This window comes from Cricetulus griseus (genome assembly GCF_003668045.3).
Source record: "Cricetulus griseus strain 17A/GY chromosome 1 unlocalized genomic scaffold, alternate assembly CriGri-PICRH-1.0 chr1_0, whole genome shotgun sequence".
Taxonomy (NCBI): Eukaryota; Metazoa; Chordata; class Mammalia; order Rodentia; family Cricetidae; genus Cricetulus; species Cricetulus griseus.
Window position 1 is genome coordinate 152,433,573 of NW_023276806.1, and position 22,767 is coordinate 152,456,339.

General features: G+C 45.7%; 1 protein-coding gene across 1 annotated transcript in view; it reads right to left on the bottom strand.

Moving 5' to 3' along the window:
• Positions 1–6,658: 6,658 nt before the first annotated feature.
• Txnrd1 (thioredoxin reductase 1) overlaps positions 6,659–22,767 on the bottom strand; it is a 40,324-nt gene continuing 24,215 nt past the window's right edge. Inside the window, 8 exon segments of the mRNA NM_001256882.1 lie at positions 6,659–8,339; positions 13,359–13,493; positions 16,336–16,431; positions 18,780–18,887; positions 18,979–19,135; positions 19,519–19,595; positions 20,190–20,282; positions 21,615–21,840. Of these exon segments, the coding sequence (NP_001243811.1) occupies positions 8,271–8,339; positions 13,359–13,493; positions 16,336–16,431; positions 18,780–18,887; positions 18,979–19,135; positions 19,519–19,595; positions 20,190–20,282; positions 21,615–21,840 (961 nt within the window). The 3' untranslated portion in view covers positions 6,659–8,270.

Below are 22,767 nucleotides of genomic sequence, written 5' to 3' on the forward strand. Positions count from 1 at the left end.
AAACCCCTCCAGCCCCTGAGCTGGGCTTCCCTCCCCCAACTTCTGATCCCTATATAACAGATCTCTTGGCTCCTCTTTCTGTTCTCTTTGCTCTTAGTCTTTTCTTTTTCTTTTTTTTTTTTTTTTGTCTCCCTCTCTCGGAATCCCTTTCTCCTCTCATGGCCTGGACTCTTCCAGCTGCCTCTGGCTGTTTTCCTTCAGATCTACAATAAACCTCTTTATTCATACCCAGTAGATATACCCACACAGGTGAGGCAAAGACTTCCCACTGTAATACACCCCATTCTTTTACCATTTGCCTTTCAGGGTTAACATGCACACGAGGATCGTATTTAAAGCCAGGGTGTCTCAGAATCCGGGACTTTCTGTGCTAAATCCAGGAAAGTCCCTGGCAAATCAGACATAGTTCACTGACCCGTCCCTCGGGTCCAGTCATTCAGGGTTCCAAAGGGGGGCTGTCTGAAAGAGTCATGGGTGAGAGACAGAAAGAAGACCAAGCGGCACAAGAAAGGAGGAGAGTCCGTCTGTGCAATGTCAAGGTCTCGATTTATTGGGGACTTAGAGTGGGCTTAAATAGCCCTGCAACAATAGAATTGGGGGGGAATAACAGAAGGAACATCTGGTATTTGCTGGGGCTGGAACATTCTTCTTATCAGCTGGAACATCTAGTGGTCTTCCTTGGAACAGCAAACAGAAAAGCCCCAGACCCTTTCTCGGAACAGAAGCAGTTAGCAGTTCCGCTTGGCCAAACCGTATCTAATTACAGGTTACAGGAGGCTCACAGAGCTGGCTTTAAGCCGAAAACTTAAAGGTCATTAAAAGGCTTACAAAGGTGGGCTTTAAGCCGCATAGTTTTGGGCCCACGGCCCCTTACAGTTCACTCCACCAGAGCCTCTCAGCTCTGTGTCATCACTGCTTCCTATCCTGTTTCCATTAGACAGTAACCTGAAGGGCACCGCTGTATTTTGTATGTCAGCCTTTATTGTTAGATGCTTAATTGTGTGGAGATAGATGGGACAAAGGGAGACAGAGGAAGAAGAAAGATGGCAAAGCTGAGTGACATCACCCTGCCTTCAGGGTTTCCTAGTTACTTCTTCATCCTGTGTTTCAGGAGGACCCTGAGCAGAGCTCCTTGCACTGGCTGCCTGCAGATACGTGCACATCCTGTGACTGCTTCTAAATGGATTGTACCCTAGCTTTTATTTGTAGGGGATCTCCCAGCACACCATGAGCTGGCCCTGTGCATGACTGTCCTACATAGCATACCTAATCAAAGCTGTCAGAGACCAGATGTGAACAGGATGGGTTCTGAGTGCAGTCGACCGGGGTTCAAATCCTGGCTCTATCGTTACTGGCTGTGTGACCTTGGACAAGCTGTTTTGATGTTTTCTACTTCAGTGTCTTCACCTAGAATGGATTTAGGAATAATATGGGATCCAATCCCCATCAGAGAGGCTGAAAGCAGCCTGCACAGCTGGATTACAGACAGTTATGAGTTGCCATGAACCCAAGACTGCTGGAAGAGCAGCCAGTGCTCTTAGCCACTGAGCCATCTCTCCAGCCCCATCATCAACCTTTTCAGAGAGCTAACAAAACAGCCCCTTTGTCTGCAGACCCAGTGAGGTACACAGACTAATTTCCTTTGCTCTAGGTACTCAATAGCCTGGAAAACACACACACACACACACACACACACACACACACACACACACACACACACACACACACACACACACACCACAGCACATGAAATGAGAAAATAAAAATAAAATAAATCAGGCTGTTTCCAAATGCTTTCGGTTTGGGTTTGTGGAGGTGTGGACCCTGAAGAGTTAGTCACAGCTCCTGCAAGGGACACTGGCTTAGGGGAACAGAGGAGGTAGGTACAGGATAAGGACAAAGTCACCTTCTCTGAAGGAAACTGGATCTGTGTCTGATTTGTGACGTGACCTTTGACAGCCTGGCGACCCCCATTAGCGGCTTGGCCTTTTCGGGCCTCAGTGTTTTCCTGGGTAAGGAACACACATGAGCCAGAGCTGCAGAGATGACAAAGGACAAAGCATGCAGGATGCTCAGACTGTCCCTGCCTGGTGCTAAGGACTAGATTGTCACATCTTTTCCTGCCATGCCAGGATGGCTCAAGAGAACATAGAGAGCCAATGCTCAGAATCCTCTAGCCACCATAGAAGACCCAGGGATTTGGATGGAAGGCTAGCCAACAAGAGCTACAATGGCATTTTTCTCAGTGGCCTGAAATGGCTTGTCTGCCATGGTGGCCTGGGCAATCTGCACCTTCATTACCTAGGTGGGTGGAGCAAGTGCCGATCAGGCCCAGTCAGACCTCCCAGGAGGTCTGTTTTTGTGTGGCAAAGTAAAGCCTAGACAAACCCATGAGTAACCTACCAAGCCCAGACAGGACACCCACAGCCTTCACAGAAAGCAAAGTCTCATACGGGATGGAGGCCCGCTGTAAGGGGCAGTGTGGGGATAGGCAAAGGTGGTCTATGTCAGCCATAGCAGGGTGCTGGGCTGGGGGTGGTGGTGGAGGCAGCATTTCTGCAGGGACAGAACAGCATGTCAGAGAGACAACCACACAGACCTATGCCCCACAGTCCCCACAGACCTGGGGAAGCACACAAAACCCTGGCTGTTAGTCAAGGCTTGGGAGAGAGGAAGTGAGAAGGAACAGAGAAGGAAACACAACTCCCTGGAGCTGCCTAGGGTCCAAAGTTTACAGCTTCACCCACAGACTCCAGCAACTGGCTTGCCACGGGCACTCTGCACTGAGGGCCCTTTTTGAGGGCAGCTGGTGTCTGCCAAAAATAACTGCCAGGTCAAAATGCTTTCCACTCGGAGGTGGGGAGATGGAAAGTTCCAGAAGCCCCTATGTAATGGGGCCTTTCACGGCTCGCCCAAAAGACCCTATAAAACAGTAAACAATTGGCTAGCTGTTTAGAAAGTATTATAGGGTCCCCTTCAAGAGAGCTAAAGCTGGACTTCAGAGTGACATGTGCCCATGTGTATGTGTGGCTCAAAAATGGTGACCACAAAGCGAACCATCTCTGAAATGCAGGCAGGGGAATGACTCAGTAGTAAAGGTTTGCATGCAAGCATGAGGATGAGTTCCTAGAACCTGCTTCAAAGCTAGACACACATGGCAGTGCATTCCTGTGATCCCAGAACTCCTACAGTAAGGCTGAGGCAGGGGAGTATCAGGAAGCTCAAGAGCCAGCCAGTAAGCCTGGTGCTCACAGTGGCAGGTCACAGGAAACACTGTAGCCAAAGAGGGTGGAAGATGAGGGCCAACACCCAAGGTTGTCCTATGACCTTCAAACATGTGCTATGGCACACATGCATGTGTGGACCAGATTCATACACATATGACCACAAATACAACCACACACACACACACACACACACACACACACACACACACACACACACACACACACACACACACACGGAAAGTAACAGAAGTGGAATGTGTTGGACCTTTACACTTTTTATTAATTAAGTTGTGTGTGTGCAGGGAGGAGGGGCAAGTGTGTGAGGTCAGAGGACAGCTTGAGGGAGTTCCTTTATTCCCTTTCAGAGTCAGCTGGCTTGGTAGCAGATATATTTACCAGCTGAGCCATCTTGCCAATCCCTTGGTGGGACCTTTGAGAGGTGGCTGGGGTGGGGGGCAGTGAGGGTTCAGTCCTCACAAGAAATCCAGTCATGGACTAGTGGGTTAGTGGCTTGGCATCCTTGCTCTGTGTCCCACGCTATGGCCTCGCCAGCAAGAACCACACAGGACATTCGGATCCTTCTGCAGGAAAGCTTTAATGCGTCTTGAGAGGAGAGCATAAGCTTACCAGAGCGGAGACCCCGAGCCAAGAATCCCGTCCCCTAATAAAGGCTGGGCTTCAGCTCCTCAGGCCATATGAGCCACGGAATAGGCAGAGATCAAGGAAATGGAAAATTACCCAGCGCCTGCGCAATAATTTACATTCAGTGCCTGCAGGCACCATCATTGTAATGGAGAATGCAGGGACGGCTCCCTACAGCTCTGTCCTTATAAAACACACAGGACATCAGGTAGGGGCTAGCCTGTTGCTCCCAGGGCAGACACCAGGGGGCAGGCCATCTCTTGGGCTCAGGAGTCACCTGTGCCACAGATGGTCACAGTGAGCTCTGGCTGGTGACTGAGTGCCTCCAGGCTACCATGCACAAGGCTCCCCCATCTGTGGTCTTAACTTTGCTGTGCCTGTGTATTTCTTGCCATCTTTCAGCACACTCCAAACACTGGCCCACAGTAAAAGGGGCTCATCTACAAGTGTATGGGAACTGGATCCTTGTGACTCAATAGGCTGAGATCCTACTGTGTAGGCATTTAAAGATCAGGCCACGGTAACTGTCAGATTTGCACGGTCACCTTCTGAAGCATTTTTTAAAAAGTTGTTTAAGGCTTTGTCAAATGCTGGGCCTTTTGTTCATGGTATTAACAATGCTCATGACTTTGGTTCACTGTGTAGCCCTAAGAACCTTCCTGTAGCCACTTTCCCACCTTCTCTCTGGCAGCCCCTGTTGAGCTTCCCAGACCCTGAGAGTTAAAGGAGTGAGCACACAGCAGCACGTTTCGGGTTGTTATGCAATTTGATCAGAATAAACAATGTAAAGGGATGTTGGAAGGATGACATATAGTAGATACAAACCAGCAAGAGATGCAGGAAAACTGGAAAGGGGCAGTTGTCATGGAAACAAGATAAAGGAGCAATACAATCTATGATATGTCACCGTGTGCTTTTTCAGCCCAAAGAAAGTGTGAAATTCCTACATGAGCTTGGAATTGCTGTGAGCACTAGTTGGGCAAGTTCAGGCATCTATGAAAGACCCAGACAGGAGAAAGGCCAAGACCGGGATGTCAGTGCAATGCTTTGCTCCTTCAACTTCCAGTTCATTGCTCAACAAAAGGTGATCTGTCTGCTAGCTTGCCCGGTACGGGCTCACATCTTACAGATGAGGGACCGAGGCAGAATGAAGTCAGGCAGAGAGACTCCAGCCCTGGCCATCCACCAGTAGGCAGAGCTGGAATTCAAACCTCTGGCGCTTGGGTCAGGACTGATGGGGGAATGCACTGTACCCAAAGCTGGCTGTGATGAAACCCTTTTTCCAACCTGGGGAGGAAAGGGTTTATTTCAACTCACACTTCCAGCTAACAGTCCATCACTGAGGGAAGTCAGTCAGGGACTTGGAAACAGGAACTGAAGCAGACACCATGGAGAACCACTGCTTACTGACTTGCCGAGTTTGTCTAGTTCAGCTAACTTCAAGGGCCATCTGCCCAGGGATAGCATCACCCACAGTGGACTGGTCCTAATCTAGATAGCTCAATTGTTCTCTAGTTCCTGTCCAGTTGACAATGAAAACTAAGCAGCAGTCACCCAGGGAAGGGACTGGGGTGAGGCAGAGGAAATGTAGCTCTCACCCCAGGCAGAGTGAGCACCTGCCTGTGTCCCAGTGCCTTCGGTGGGGATCCTGCGCTCCCATGCTGCTTCCAAGCTTTAACAAACTTCCCTTGCCACTACCTTGTTCCCGCTTGTCTGCAAGCCTGGAAAGTTCTCTCCTTGAGTTTGCTCCTCAGGAGCCTCCAACCTTCATTACCAGAAGGGTCTGCAGGAATCCTCTTGGGGCCCTGTTCTCTCAAACCCCTATGGCTCTTAGAAGTGTTTCTTCCTTCTGCACTAGTGCCCTGGAGGACCTTCCATCACCAAGACTGTAAACACCCCTCCAGGCTTAAACTCTGACCTTTATTCAACCCTTTACTCTGCCTTTCTGGAACAGGTCCTGGCTTGTGTCCACTTGGCACCTCTGCCTGTAGGCCTTACACACCTCAGATATCTCTGAAATGACATCTCCACCTTCTGTCCTTCTGATTCTTCAGATGCCAGCACAAGCAGCCACCCTTGGTCCCTTCAAGCAACATAACATTCCATCTTTTTGTTACGGTTTTCTGAGACAGAGTCTCATTAGCTGGCCTGGAACTCACTAAGTGGACCAATCAGGCCTCAAATTCATTCCCAAGAGATGGGCCTGCCTCAGCCTTTCAGTGCTGGAACTAAAAGTACCCACGGCTAAGCCTGGCGTCAACACCCAATCCTCAATCCTGTCAGCTCTGCACAGCCACACAGGTACCCACCCACCACTGTTCCTTATCTGCTTTAGCAGCCCCGCCCCACCCCCAACCTAGGGAAAGGTCAAATCTACTCTCAGAGCTCAATGTGGGGCCTCAAGGGACTGCATGGGTAGCCACCCACTGGAGAGAGGAACCCTACTGCATCTCATCCAGTGCTAAGACGCACACATGCACATGCGCGCACACACATGCTCGCTCTAACACACGCAGAGTAAACATCCTGTTAGCTGTCTGGGCAGCCCTGACCCAGCCAAGGCCTTTCAAACAGCAGGCAGCAGTGGTGGTGGACCTCTCAGGCACACACTTACACTTTAGAGGATGGTGGTTCCTTACCCAGTTTCTTCTGAAGCCACCTCCCATGGATCCTAATCCAAGCTGTACCTACCTGCCGAGCCAGTTACACCAACCTCTAAAGTGCCAGGCCTTTTGCTGGAAGCTGAGAAGTGAAAACCTGGGAAGTTGACCCCAAACCATCATTCAATAAGAAGACACACATGCATGAACACCTTTTATTGTTTCACATTTTTTCCCCAGAAAATTTGTAACAAAAATACATGGAATTGGAATTGGAGTTACAGTACATTGTGCGATTACAGAATATAAACAATGAAGACTATTCCTTCTCGTGGGGGCAGAACATTCCATTCCACTAAGATAATCACAACATGATTAGGCACAGTTAACCCTACACCGTCGTTCTAATCTCAGAGACTGGCAGACTTGGGTGAAAAGTTTTAAAAAATAAATAAATAAAACTGAACAGAGTCAACTCCCTCTGTTCCATCCTCTCTCCTCTTCCTACTGTTTTCACATAAGCTGATGGGAGGAGGTCATGAGGGAGCCTTGTGGGGCAGGGACAGTGCTGCTGGCTGAACACTAGGCAAACACACGTTCCCTGAGGTGGCCCAGAAGTGTACTGTGAAACACCACTCAGTGCTACAGGTGAGGACAAGAGGGGCTACAGGGCCAGGATGGCTGTTTATAGTGGGAGAGGTGGTGCGAACACAGCCCTCAGCCTGCGTGTTCACAGTCACATAACCCAGGAGACAAATCATTGGGTTCATTCGACAGAAAAAGGAAAAACCATTTGGTTTTTCAATAAAAATCCTTCACATCCACCTGCGTTCAATAATAATAATAACTTATGTTATGAACAGCTTCCTTACAAAAGTAATTACCTCAGAAGAGTTATATGCTATGTCTGGAAAAAGCGACTTGTCTATGAATGTAGTTCTCAGGGGACAGAAGCTTAAAACTAAATCCACCTTACAAAAACAAGAAGTTTAAAGCAAATTGTTTTCCATTGCAAACAATCTCTACTCAGATCAAAGGACAACAACTGTATTAAGAAAGACATTTGTTGTTCATTGGCCTCTGTGCTGGCAACAATCTACACTACTTCGAGGGCCATGCAATGGAGGTCAAGAACGCTGGCCAAGTCGCCACCTCCCTTCCTAAGCAGCTTCAGCAATGTGCACAGTGGGGAAACTTGCAAAAAGTGGACTATGGTTTTTCTTGTTTTGGACATATGACTTATTAAAAGAGACGAAGCTACACAGGTCAGTAAAATGAACAGTGTATTTTAGTCATAGGGTAATTGCTCTTTCTCAGGACAAACGTGTGTGGCTTTCATAAATGAATTCATCCCCCTTCCACACAGTAAGACTGTGGCTATCCAGCCACGGCATGCTTTTAGACAAAACTGATTGCTAACATTCCCTAGCTTTAGTATCACTGACCCCATGGAGAAAAAAAGAAAACTAGAATTGACATAAGACAGCTTGAAAACAAGATTACACAACCTAAAGGGGAGATCTAGCTGAACAGATCCGACAGTTGATCTGTCACTGCCTACCACTTTGGGCTTGAGGCTGGTGACTTCATGAATGTATCTCCCTGATACACTGCCGAATGTCTGTCTGAGTCCGTCAAGGTGACCCCAGTGTGATGCTGCAGCCTACTACCTGCCATCTGGTGGCCTTAGGACAGCACCTTGGACAGGCGCCAAGAGCCCAAGAGCCTGAACTTCACCTAGATGTGGGCAAGGAAGCAAGGCAGTGGCCTGTAGTCTTGGCGGCAGCATCCACACCAGGGCTTAACCTCAGCAGCCAGACTGCAGGATGTCTCCCCCAGAACGCTTCGTCACCGACAACGTTGTGAATATCTGTAGGAAAGAGTAAGAAGGCATGCATTTTCAAAGCTCAGAGCAAATGAGTTCATATGCATTCAAATGACTTAGGGAGCAGACAGACTGAAGAGTACCACCAAGGATGCCCTCTAGTTCTCCAGGGTGATAACAGGAGGAAGCGCACTAAAACAAGCAGTTCTGTATGTGCACAAACATTTAGTGGTTAGCGATTCTCCCTACCCTTGTTCTTACACACTAGAGAGCTCACCCCAGTTCATACAGACCAAAGCCACGAAAAGCACGCAGGCTGAAGGAAGGGAGAGCCAGAGGGGAACAGCCTCCATCTGCAGCATCTCTTGTTGGCTCCACCCACCCTTTCCTCCTCTCGTCTCCACAGCAGTGCTCCCCTGTCCTTGTTCTGTTCTGTAGCTACTTGGTCACAGCTGAGATGCAGCGAGACCTTGTAGACCCCAGTCCCCCCCTACAGATTGCCCTACCTTGATGCTTTACTGTAACACAGTGTGCCTCTCTCGGGCAAAGAAACTGTCTCACTATACTCTTGTGTGTGTGTGTGTGTGTGTGTGTGTGTGTGTGTGTGTGTGTGTGTGTGCGCAGCGCTGGGGGGGGGTCCTCAGGGTTCAATCACCAGGCCATCCCCTAATGACTCAGGTCACAAAGGTTACACATCTAACAACATGGTGGACTGTTTCTGTCCTCTCAGTATTTCAAATGTCAGCACAGGCCTAGGGACCTTTAAACCCTGCCAAGCACCGCCTCCTGAACCAAAGCCCACAGTGTATCTGAAGAGTGCTGGAGGAAGCTGACATGAACTGCGTGTATCTTCAATGATACTCTGGGACAACCCTTTGTGCCAAATAATACCTTCACTGGTTTTCAAAAACTTGGTTCTTAGAACACTAACTTATTTGAGACAGGACCTCACTCTGTCACCCAGACTGGTTTCAGGCTCATAGCAATTCTCCTGTGGGCATCTCAAATACTGCTCTTCACAGATGAGCCATCGTTACTTAACATGAGAATAGAGCAGGAAATCAAGGCCACCTTGATGTGCAGGGACCACAGCAACTGGAATCAATCAAGCAGCCTTTGGACAAGAGGGGATTTCTAACCCTGAGAAAGCCTTTGCTCTGGCTTAACCTTCGAGACTGCCTTTTCCTATAACCAGCAGCAGTACACAACCTCAGCTCAATTCCTAAAATATGACTAACTCACATTCAAAACCAAAGGAACTGCAACAAGGAATTCATCTTTGTTAGCAAGGATGAAAAATCCCTGAAGTAGTCATCCCCTTTGTAACTACAGAAAAAAGTACATTCACGACGAATTCCACAAGCTCATTAGCATCCTTACATCCAGTGCTGACACACTGTGAGCCAGCCCAACTGTTTCTGAAAAGGAGCACAGTTCCTTTGTTTAAAAAATGTACATTACAGATAAGGATGGGACAATGTGTGATAATGAACTAGTTGTCAGGACAGTGGTATTGTGTACAATTTAAGACAGCATCAGACGAGCTATTCCCGGTCTTTGTGACTGACGGGAGAAGGAATGGGCAAGAAAATGAACATAAACTCTTGGCTCCCAACACCCACAAGCTTACATCTTGCTTCTTGGGTGCAGAAAGATTTAGAAAGAGGTGTGGATAAGAACTAAGCCATCAAGGAGTGGGAGCACTGAAAACGAAAAGAGCTGTTACTTGTTTTCCTGTGCTGGTGGCTACTGAAAAGGGGAAGCAAGTCATCACAGACACCAGACCAACAGAAAGATGGAAGGGTTGATTTTCCAAAGGTATCAACGCTTACACCATTGCTTCACAACTTTTACAAAAATATTTGCCTGTAAAAAGTGATGGCAGAGGGCAGTACACAGGACACTACAGAGGAAGTGCTGCCAGACACTTCCACTGGTACAATGAGGTCTTACCTCGTGTTGCTGAGCCATGAGGTTCCCACTCTCTTTAGAATGGGAGTGTACTGAACGTTAAAAACAAACAAACATTCTTGAGGCATTTTAAGATAGCCTTGGTCATTTTATTTTCTAAAGACAAGGTCTCACTGTGTGTAGCTTAAGCCAGGCTCAGCCTGGAACCCCGCTTCCTTCTCTCGTCCTGACATAGCAGGAGCTGCTGCAGCCAGCCTTATTTAAGACATTAGACATTTTAAAGAGATCTTACTAGATGGTCTTTCTGTGTTAGCTTTTCCTCCAAGTGAAGTTACTTAGCCAGAATCACTCTGACTATCACTCAGGCATTACTAACAATCCAGGTACTGGGGCTTCTCTAAGACCTCCAGTCAGAGCAAGACGGTTTCCTACAGAAATTTCCAGAAGGAAATTGTATTGCCTAAAGACAAGGTGTCAACTGGAGACTTTCTGTGTTCATAGTAATTACTCCTCTGAGAGGAACAATGAACAATGCTGGTTCCTGGGTCCCTCTCTGTGGCAGCAGGCAGGTCATTTAGTGATCCTCTGTAAGGCAGCCATCAGTCTGCCCTGGCCCCATGGCCATTTCAGAGCACTTCTCACTGGCTCAGGACAAGTTTCTAACTAACCACTATTTCTATCTGTCTATGACTGACATTGTGAAATTCAATAAAACATAAATAGGGAAATGAATTTTAAAAGGCATGTAAATTAGTCCCTAATTTTGCATTATTAATCTGTCAAATGGCTCAAGTTTCTGAATTCTTCCTCTATTTCTATCCATCCCTTTCTCTCACAAGCCAGCAGCAACCATCCCGGGGACCTCACCGGGCAGCACTCAGGACTGCAAATGTCTGGATACTGCCTCACAGCTACTGGCATCAGAGCAACCTTCCCCAGAGAGGACCCCTTCAAAGTCAAACTTCACTTTTCTAGACGTCTGCAGATGGAAAAGCTCTTGATTTGGCAAAATTCTAATTTCTAATCAAGTAGAATTCACGGGCAAGGATGACAAAGCAACAAAAACCTTCCAGTCAAGCTGTTTCTTCTGTGTGGGAAGGACCCTGAAGAAGACCAGCCACCAACTCAGCAGGTGCAGTGTCAAATGCAAATGCTGGGGTCTAGATGCTTTATCACCATAGCCTTTCTGTCAAGTCCACACTGGACACTGTTCCTAGTTTAGTAAACTTGTGCAAGCCAAGCTAAAAAGCAAAGATGTGCCAGACTTCACTGAGAAGCAATTACTGAATGAGATCACACCTCAGGCCAGGCAACTGTGGGCCAAGCCCTGTGACCTGTCCTCAATGTCACTGTCACCAGGAAATGCTGCCCTCTACGTCCCAAGAAAAGGAAGAGAAGATAACACAGCAAGAGCATGGTGCCTGGCACATGGTAGCAGCCACATCCAGTCAGTGGGAGGTCCTAGCAACACTTCCTCCAATTCGCTGTCAGGTTTTCAGTGTTGTTTTCTCTCCACACTTCTATAGTTGCCTCCCCAACCAGACACCACCATCCCCTCCCCTTTTCCACCTTTACAGCCACAACACTGGACTGCAGCTACACCCATGTTCTCCTCAGTTCATCTCCCACAGTGTAACAGAAGCAGGCTGGTGAAGGTGAAGATGCTGCAGTTGGAGAAGGCATGCTCAGAATGGTAGGGGGATACATTTCTGTTTTAAAAAACATTTTTATTATTTAATTTTTTAATCACCTAAAAAATATGTGAGCAAATGCCAAGTGCGTGTGGATGTCCTAAGCTCCCCTGGTACTGGAGTTCCTGGTGGTTGTGAACCTTCTGACATGGGTGCTGGGGATCAACTCAGGTTCTTTGCAAAAGGGGTATAATCTCTTAACTGCTGAGTCATCTAGCCAGCCCGATTTCTGCTTTCTCACATTAGCCTGTTTGTGGTACTGTTAACATATACTCTTAAAAAAAAGAAAATTCACCAGCACCTTCCCCATGAATAAATGAGTATCTGAATAAAAGATACGTCCAAAGAGTATTCACCTAAACCAGGTGGTGGTGGAGGCACACGCCTTTAATCCCACTCAGGAGGTGGATCTCTGAGTCCGAGGCCAGCCTGGTCTACAGAGTGAGTTCCAGGACAGCCAGAACTACACAGTGAACCTTATCCCCAAAAAAACAAATACATACATACATACATACATACATACATACATACATACATACACACACACACACACACACACACACACAGTATTAATCCACACTCTTTAGTCTTTATAATTGTTTGCAGATTAGGTTTTTTTTTTTTTTTTTTTTTTTTTTTATGACTAACAGCAGCTTTGAGGGCTCATGCACCTCTCTGCTGTGACTGTTTAGAGAATCACGTTAGCAGTTTGTTTCCAGTCAACCCAGAGACAGATACCATTCCTAATGACAGAAAGGCAAAGCAAACAGAAGCTCAGCATTTTTCTGTGTTTTTGTTTGTTTTAAAGATGGGGGTCTTTAGCTTATTCTGCATACAAATTCACTATGTAGTTGAGGATGACTTTGAACTTCTGATTCTCCTTCCTCCACCTAAGTGCTAGGATTGATTACAGGTGTACGCTGCCACGCCCAGTTAAGTGCTGGGATTGAATCAAAGCCTTATGCACACTGAGGCAAGCACTCTACCAAGTTACACCCAAGCCTTTATGTGTGTGTATACACTGTGTGTATGTGTGTATTGTATGTGTGTATTGTGTGTGTGTATGTTTGTGTATTATGTGTATGTGTGTGTGTGTGTTCATGCACATGTCTGAGTGTACATGCACGTACATGTGCAGGCCAAAAGTTAGTTAGGCGAGCCTTCTGTTAAGGCATTATCAAATATGAAAAAGGGGAACCCCCCAGTCTAGAAGGTGTATCTGTTGAGGCATTATCAAACATGAAGAAAGGGAACCCCCAGTCTAGAAGGCGAGCCTTATGTTGAGACATTGTCAAATATGAAGAAAGGGAACCCCCAGTCTAGAAGGCGAGCCTTCTTTTGGGGTATTAACAATCACTGCCACACGGTCACATAGAAAAGTGGCTGAAATGCTGGAAGAATGCCACTCTGAGTGGCAAATGTGGGCATTCTCCAATGGAACTGGGAAGTGCGAGTGACTCACCTCTGCACAGACAGGGTGGATACCAATAGTGCTGTCCAGCTGCTGTTTGGTCAGTCCACACTTGAGTGCAGCTGCGAAGCCCTGTGTCACTTCTCCAGCGTTTGGACCCAGTACATGAAAGCCCACGACACGTTCCTATGAAGCAAAATAAAGTGATATGGATAAGCCGGTCTCTCCTTTCTCTTCCACAGCCTGAGGTACTTCCTCAGTAAGTTCTAGAAAGCTCCTCACAGAAATGACTGCCTTGCACTGTGAAAGCCCAACGATGTGCTGCAGAAAGTGATGACTTCGTATGCGTAACAGGGAACGAGTCCACACCAAACAGGAGGAAAACACTAAAAACTGCAGGCAACAGAGGAGTAACCGGAAAGGCACAGTGCCTGCAGCTGCCTAGCCACAACCACTCCAGGAAGGTCCAGCAGTGGGCAGCACCCAGGTTCTCTATCTGGTTCTCTCAGTACCTGACAAAGGATCGGTGATGATAGAGACTTAACGGAAGTCACTCAAATTTCAAGATCCTTTACCTAACACTCTGGCATAGGAAGAGCAACTCAGATCTTGTCCATACCCTTCCATAAGCACACAGAAAGGAAATACCTGGAAACTCTGAAATACCTTGTGAGCATTATTTATTCTGGAGAAAATCTAAATCTCAAAGGCAGATTATCTCTGACCAGAACAGAAATCTTGTGTAGTTCAACTGGTTCATTTTCAGAGCTGACAGACTAGCTGATCAGGGCAGGCGCTACAAGCTAAAGTGCAGAGGCTTCACTAGAAGCAGTCTAAGGTCACTCTGCTGCCAGTCTTGCTACATTCTAATCAGACAACTGGAGGCTTGGGGCATGGATAAGGAATACACACATGCTGTAATCTTAGAGACATTTAAAATGTAGTAGGTTTGCATATCCTTATGCAGTAAAACCTAAATATACAATCAGGCCTTTGCGTGTGCAGTGCCAGGGACTGAACCCAGAACTGTAGGAAACTAAACAAGCACTCTATCATGAAGCCGCATCTACTGTCCTTTCAATAAATGACATTAAAAGTAAAAGGACCAGGCTCCATTTACTGAGGATGACTCTTGTAATTACATCACAAAGCAAGCAGCACTGTGTAATGTTTATATTTGTGCAGATACACACCAAGCAAACAAAAACTGAACATTCATGAGACAGACTCCAACTTCAGAAGAGGTGTGAAGGAATAAAACAAAAGTGAGCCAGCAGGGACTGATGGTCATTGCCATGGCTGCTACACAGACTAGAATCTAAGAGCTAAGTAATGACTGGACTCGGTTTCCTTATCCACAGAATAGGCAGAAGGAGCAGGTAAGATTATCAGTGTTCACTGATATGCTAACCAGTAAGCACATATTAACACAGATTCTGAGGTGCACGAGCCTTCAGGAAAAGGAGCTGCTGTAGACTCCACCTGAGGTGCTGTTCTCCTACACAGCCAAACACCAGCGCTCACGGACCTGCGCGTGCAGTGAGCCCTTCTAGCTGTGCGTGAGTTTTAATCGTTTCACATGTGCTAAGTGACACTTAAAACCAAGGACATTCAGCCATTGTGAAGTCAGGTGACACTAACATACAGCATGTTTTAATAAAACTTACATCCAGAGAGAAAGAGAGACAATGACATACAATTGTTCCTTAAGTCAATGGCAGAGTTCATTGGGGTTTACTCTAGTATATTCATTTACTAGATGCCAGCCTCAGTGATGACTTCTGCATCCAAGGCAATGTCCTCAAACTCTGGGCTCTGAAAAAATTTCTATAACTGTCTCATCTAAAACAGTTTTTAAGCAAAATATATGTTTTTATTACAGGGAAACCCTAAAATTATTTTTTCAATAATTTAAACAAGTTTCTTGGGTGTTAAGAGTAAGGTTTTGGCTTTGTTCATATTTTTTCTGTAGGAATTTTTAAGGTCAAATGCTGGCTATGTTGAAAAAAAATTCAGTTTCTGATACAATATTTAAAGAGAGTATGTGTTCTGAGATATAAAATGTATTCAATCTCTCTCTCATACTATAGGTGTGGACTTTTTGAGGTGGAGGAGTCTGCCCAGGCTAAGCACTACCGTAGTCATGTGTTTAAATCTCAGTCCGGAACCCAGCTGAATGAGGTCCCTCCCACTATGCTTTCTCTACAGTGCCAGCTCTGAGGATTAAAGCGCCAGCACACCTGGGGTGTGTGAAAGGTTCAGGCATTATGCTGCCCTGCCCCTGTTACCTGGTGGAATCCACTCAGGCAATACCCTGGTCAGCCCAAGGTTCCATGGGAAAGAAGTCTGCACGCAGGTGCAGAGGACCCCTTTAAAAGATAGGCCCCTGCACCTTTATGCTCTCTCTCCCTGTCTCTCTCTCTCTCTCTCCCCCCTCCCCCCCTCTCTCTCTTTCTCTCTCTCTCTCTGTCTCCTGTCTCCTCTCTCTCTGTTTCTCTGTCCCGCTCTGTTCCTCTGTCCCGCGCTCTGTGCGCTCTCTCTGTCTCTCTATGGCGACCGGCCATGGCGGTCAGCCATTACCCTGTTCCTCTTCTTAGTCTCCCCATTCTACCGGCCCTTATAATAAACTTATAGTCAATATGTCTGTCTCAGCAATTTCTCTTTTCTTCTTTTTAAACAAAACAATAACAGTGTGTGTTTGTTTGTTTGTTTGTTTTTGTGGGGCGGTCATTTTTTTAGGTAGTGGAGGATTTCACTACTTCTCATCAATCAACACAGACAAGTTCCAAGTGCCCTTTGACTCCTTCACTAAGGTGCGCTTTGACTGCCTGCAACAGGAACGTGAGTGGGCAGCAAGCAAAGGGCCAAGACCCTGGCCTCAAATGGCATCCCCGGGGTGGGACAGGTGGAGTACTAACGGCACACACACACACACACACACACACACACACACACACACACACACGGCACAGTCAAAACTGAGCCTCGAAAAAGCTAAACATTACCATAAGATTATCAACCCACTTACATTGTCTTGAAGATTACAGATTATTTTTGCATAACATTTGTTGTTGTCTCGGGATGGAACCGTCCATTCCAATGGCCAAAAGAAACTGTGGTAAACCTGGGAAGATATAAGCACAATTTGGATGTTACCTTCCGTGGGCTGTTGTCAAGCAGTGGGTGTGGAGGTGCTTCAACAATTAGCATTTGTTAAATACAGTTCGTAAAATACATGTGACTTGATAAAAAGGCAAATAATTTGGAATTTTGGTGTCAAAACCCCTTTGACTGATCTTATTTCAACATGATTAGAAAACCTTAAGTGATGTAACAAAAAGACTAAGACTATGAAGAAAGAAGACATGTGATTACTGCCTCACATACAGGTAGGATAGCACACACCTTTAATTCCAGCATTTAGGAGGCAGAAGCAGGTGGATCTCTGTGAGTTTGAGGCCAGCCTGGTCTACACAGGGAGTTCTAGGACAGTCAGAACTACCTAACGTATGTACCGATGCCCCACCCCAAAAGAATACAAAGTGACCACCTTGTTAGTGGTTTTCAACCTTTGAGTCTTGAACCCTTTGGAGGTCAAATGATCCTTTCACAGGGGTCACCTAAGACCATGGAAAACATATTTACATTACGACTCATAACACTAGCAACATTACAGTTATAAAGCAGCTATGAAAATAATTTTATGGCTGGGGGTCACCACAACATGAGGAATTGTACTGAAGGGTTTTAGTTTTAAGAAGGTTGAGAACCACTGGCCTAGAGAAATGACAACTAAATAAAAGTCCACTCTAGCTGGTAGGGACAACTCTAGCAACTACCTAGATGCTGGTTCTCTTGCTTCCTGCCTGCAGACACCTCCTCCTGGGACTTTATTAGTCAGCACAGGAAGAAGGAAAGGGGTGCAGGTACCAGCAGACAGGGACCCCTTTGTTGTGTCTTATGGATGACAAATAGGACTGTTTTCTCCTCTAACCTCCAGCCTCAGTGTGAGGATACAGCATGGGCCTTTTACAAGTTCCCTAGTGAGAGCATTTGACAGTGGTCTGATATGCACAAGTGCAAAGGCATCACAACATTGGGCACAGAAAAGTCTAAGAAAACCACGCCTTTAGTCCCAGCACTCGGGAGGCAGAGGCAGGTGAATCTCTGTGAGTTCGAGGCCAGCCTGGTCTACAGAGTGAGTGCCAGGACAGGCTCCAAAGCAATACAGAGAAACCCTGTCTCAAAAAAAGAAGAAAAAAAAAAAAGAAAACCACTCCAAATTTTGACATTACAGATATAACCTACGAGTAGCTGTTTCCTATTTCCTTAACTAAATTGTTCAAAATTTCTTCAATGCAAATATATCACTTTCATAAAGAAAACAGCAAATTAAAGTAAGAAAATCAAAGACTATTTATATGAACGTGAACTGCTTACAAAGAAACTTAAGACCCTTGGTGTGCTGGTTTGAACAGGAATGGCCCCCATAGACTCATGTGCTTTAATACCTGGCCCATAGTGAGTAGCACTATTAGGAGGTGTGGTCTTGTTAGACAAGTTTTGTCACTGTGGAGGTGGCTACACCCATCTGCTGCCTGCAGATCAAGGTGTAGCCCTCTCAGCTCCTTCTCTAGCACCATGTCTGCTTGCATGCTGCCATGCTTTCCACCACTGTAACTGACTAAACCTCTGAACCTGTAAGCCCCCACCTCAACTGTTTTCTTTATCAGAGTTGCCGTGGTCATGGGGTCTCTTCACAGTAATAGAACCCTGAGACACCTGGGGAAAGCAAAATTTGTGCAGGTCTGTGTGTGGCCAGAAAGGAATGCCACAATAGAATGGATGCCACTAGGAATCCTCTTACTACTCTCTGCTTTGTTCCCTTGACCCTGGAGCATACCATTGTTTGGGGAGGCCAGCAGCCAGCAAAGGACCAGCATTCATCCTGTCAATACTGCCTGCCTGTCCCCCACCACCAACGTTGGGTTTATGTGAGTGCTGGGAATTTGAACTCATGTTCTGATGCTTGAACAGAAGTGTTCTTACATTATTTAGCTCCTAACTTCTTCTGATAGACAGTCTATCCTCAGATAATAATTACAGAAATGGACACTGGGTTATAGGCATGTTCACAGACAAGGCTTGGCAGTGAAGAGCGGCACTGGCAGTCTTCCAAAGGACCAGGATTCAATCAATTCCCCGCATATACCAAACAGCTCACAACCACCTGTAACTCTCATTCTAAGGGGTCTGATGCCTTCTGGCCTCCAAGGGTACACATGTGGTACAGAGATACATACAGGCAAAACGCCCATACACATGAAACAAAAATAAATACACGTTTAAAAAAATAGAGTAAATTTAAAAAAATAAAATGCTCACTAATTCATTTGTAACTGTAGTTTTCTATATATTTGAAACCACCTTGAACTTCTGAAAAGAGTAAGATGAAAACAAAGGAGAACTCACTTCAATATTTTCTTCCCCAAATTTCTCAACAGCTTTTTCTTCAGACAGGCCACAACAGCCATACTCCAAAGGAGTAAATACAGTTGTTGGAACGTTGTCATAGTCACACTGTTTCACATGGGGGGAAAAAAAAGAGAATGAAGAGAGGCAAAATGATGACAGAAAACACTGTCTCAGTGGGTGACAGCACAAAACTCACTTTGACAGTGGAGCCCCCATACAGCCTCTGAGCGAGCAATCTCCCAGCCTGGATGGCCACAGGCGTCAGCTCCAGCTTTCCCTCCAGAATGTCACCAATAGCATAGATGTAAGGCACATTGGTCTGCTCTTCATCTGTAACAGGTATTTTCCCAGTCCTGCAACCATCAACTGCCATGATTAGTCAAGTAAAACTAAGTCCTCTTCCTCCCCAGAACAACATTGCTCTAATTACTAAAAACAAAACTGCACACAGGAATCAAACACTCTGTGAAAATCCTGGTGACTACTTTGAAAGTCAAGTATGGAAAATATTTTAAAGCATAAATCCAAAACCTCCTTTAACATAGTGGTTAAGAGTGAAAATTCTAACAAAGAGCCACCCTCCCCCCACCTCCACCCCACCCCTGCCAGCTGATTTGGCAGCACTGAAAGAAGAGCTTCCAAAGCCAAAGGCAGTGCTCAGCCTCGGAGACTGGAACTTTAAAAAGGCAAAGGCAGAGCAAAGCACTAAGTAACTGCACCATGTCTGTCCCCTTACTTTTCATTGATCTTCACGCCCACTGTCTCTAAGCCAATCGTTCTCGTACAAGCATCTCTTCCTACTGCCAGCAACACCTGAAAAAGAATAAGCAAAGATGGCTGCACAAACCACTTAACCCCAGACCTGGAAAACACATTTCATTAATAAAATACAAGAGTGTAAATGAATGAAAACCTTTTATTTTTTAAAGTCTTTTGAACAGATACAGCGAACATCCCTTGGCATTTTTTAAAGGAAAGGGAGGTGCTGCCTTAAATTAGGGTTAGGGTTAAGTTTAGGTACAGTGGGGGGCTGGAGAAATGGCCCAGTGGTTAAGAGCACTGCTTGTTCTTCCAAAGGTCCTGAGTTCAATTCTCAGCAACCACATGGTGGCTCACAACCATCTATAATGAGATCTGGTGCCCTCCTCTGGCCTGTAGGAAACATCCAGGCAGAACACTGTACACATAATAAGTAAGTAAATCTTAAAAAAAAAAAAAAAAAAAGTTTAGGTATAGTGGTCGAGCTAGGGTAATGGTAAGGGTTAGGGTTTGGCTAGACAAACTCAATACAGTCCATGGCTCAATTATTTCCTAAATGACAGTCTGGGAGACAAAAAGGGAAGATCATGGACAGAGAAAGTCTACTCATGAACACCTTCTGCCACTTGACCCAGGCCCACGCCTTACTGTGTTAAATTCGCCTTGCATAGTCTCTTCACTGTTCGTGGACTGAGCAGTTACCCTGAGTCGGCCTGGTGTCCCTGCTTCAATCTGCTCAACCTATAAAAGTAATCAAGTTTTGCTTTTAAACAGACAGACAAGAAGACCAAATGTTTCCTCCCTTTCTATCTGTTCGTCCTCAGTGAAACAGAACTTAGCCCTGAAAGGGTTTTGACATCCATCTCCCTCACATAGCAACATCAGGATGAACAACTTTCATTGACCTTCTGCTTCCATACCAACACTGTTTATTCGACAGGCTTTTCCTCAAATAATTCTTAAAATGCAGAGAAAAAAGTGGGGAAGAAGTAGAGAAGGCACAGCACACTCCCTAAGATGGACCCCATCAGCCACTGCAGTCTCCAGGTTAATTATCAATCCGAGAGCCACTGCCACACGCTTTGAGAGCATCTCTTGACTACAAATGTTCAGCTTTCACTGACAAAGAACAGTGAAGTACGTGAGTAAGGGTTTAAATGACAGTTAGAAAGCACTAAAAATCACAGTGTAAAAGATATGTTTAAGTAGCGTTCACAGTTGCTAGGGACATGGGGAAGGAGTGAGAAGCCTCCTGCATCAGCAGAACAAACATCCCTGCCTACCTTGACAACCTACTACAGTCTAAGGGCATCAGACACCACGGGACAGTCCATCAGCTCTCTCAAGGGTCGACAACCTCATGAACATTGACATTATTCAGAAAGATGCTACATTTCAGAAAAGAAATACTTCTCAACAGTACAACACACATTGTCTCCTAATTACAGTGCTAATGCAAATATAAGGGCTACGCCTGTTCCTCTAAACCCAGACAGAGCAGTGGTCCTCTAATACAGTTAGTTCTTCATGTTGTGGTGACCCCAAAACATAAAATTATTTTTGGCTAATTTTTTTTTTTTTGAGGGGGGGATTGAGACAGGACTTTTCTGTGTAACAGTACTGGCTGGCCTCAAACTCACTGAGATCCACCTGCCTCTGCCTCCCAAGTGCTTGGATTAGAGGTGTGCATTACCACCACCCAGCTAAAATGTGTAGTCCAGGCTGGCCTGGAACTCATGATCCTCCTGCCTCTGCCTCCTTCAGCAAATCCTACCTGCGTGGCATCATCACAACTGGCTATTTTTAGCTAATCCTTAACTGCAATTTTGCTACTTTATAAATTATAAATATCTGTATTTTCTAATGGTCTTAGGTGACCCCAGTGAAAAGGTCATTTGACACGCATCCACCCCACACCCCCAGGTTGAGAAATGCTGAGAGGAAGAATGCTGTCCTGGTAATTCCCAGCGCTCCTCGTGTTTAGAATGCTTACAGGCCTGCTTCTACCACTAATCCTGCCTTTTGACTTTTCCCCGGAATATAAAACCAACAACCCCACAGAAAACCACTTACTTTAATTGGCACGAATTGCCTTATAAACTTGATACCATGTTCTTCCATGTGTTCACCAATTTTGTTGGCCATGTCCCGGTCAAATCCTCTCAGGAGAATGGACCGTACCATTACAGTCACATCTAAGCCAATACCAGCAAGAAACCCTGCACATTCCAAAGCAACATAGGACGCTCCAACCACTAGGGTTTTACCGGGGCAGTAAGGCAAGGAGAAAAGATCATCACTGAAAAAGTTAAGGGGAGAAAAAAGGACAAAGACATTGGTCAGATATGGGGAGTGATGGAAGTATTTTCCACTTTCCTAAGATTAGAACTTTTAGTATTATCAACATTTGTTAAGACACTACACATACAACATGAGAAAATTTTAAAAGTCATACATAACTATTCTTTGTTGGAAATACCCAGCCGGTTTTCAAATATGCTCACTAAACACAGCCACTAGTGTAACTTCTGGTATGAGATCCCACAGTCATCTTGTGCCATCTGGAAAACATGACCCATGTGCAAACCCAAACCCCCACTGATCTACACTCAGTTTCATTCCTGGGTGGGTTTAACTTCTTGCCAGGAACATCTAGTTATCAAGAATGGGAAGAAGAGTGGGAAGAAAATTTTGAAAATCTCATTTTTGTAATATGAAAAGTTATGAAATTTTAATTCAACAAAAATTTTGTAGTTGAGTTAGAAATAAACAACAGATAAGAGATCATAAAATCAGCCAGGTGTGGTGGTGCAAGTCTTTAAGCCCAGCACTCAAGAGGCAGAAGTAAGTGGATCTCTGTGAGTTCAAGGCCAGCCTGGTCACATAGTAAGTTCTAGGACAGCCAGGGCTACATAGTAAAAGTCTAATTTTAACAAAATAAAAATGGGAAGGGAGCCTCCTAGGGTATGAACATCTATGTGTCCAAACACCAAAATTCCTACTTCCCAAGTGTACCCAGTATTAACAGGTTTTTAATAGATCATAAAGGCCCAGCTCTCATGAACGGACTGTAGCCTGTGAAGAGCCCCACATCATCTTTTCCACCACACAAGGACACTGCAGGAAGGTACCATCTATCAACTAGGAATTCAGTCAGGAGTCATTGCCAAACCTCCAGAACTATGGAGTTCATTCCTTAAAATTCACACATTCCAGGCAGGAGAGA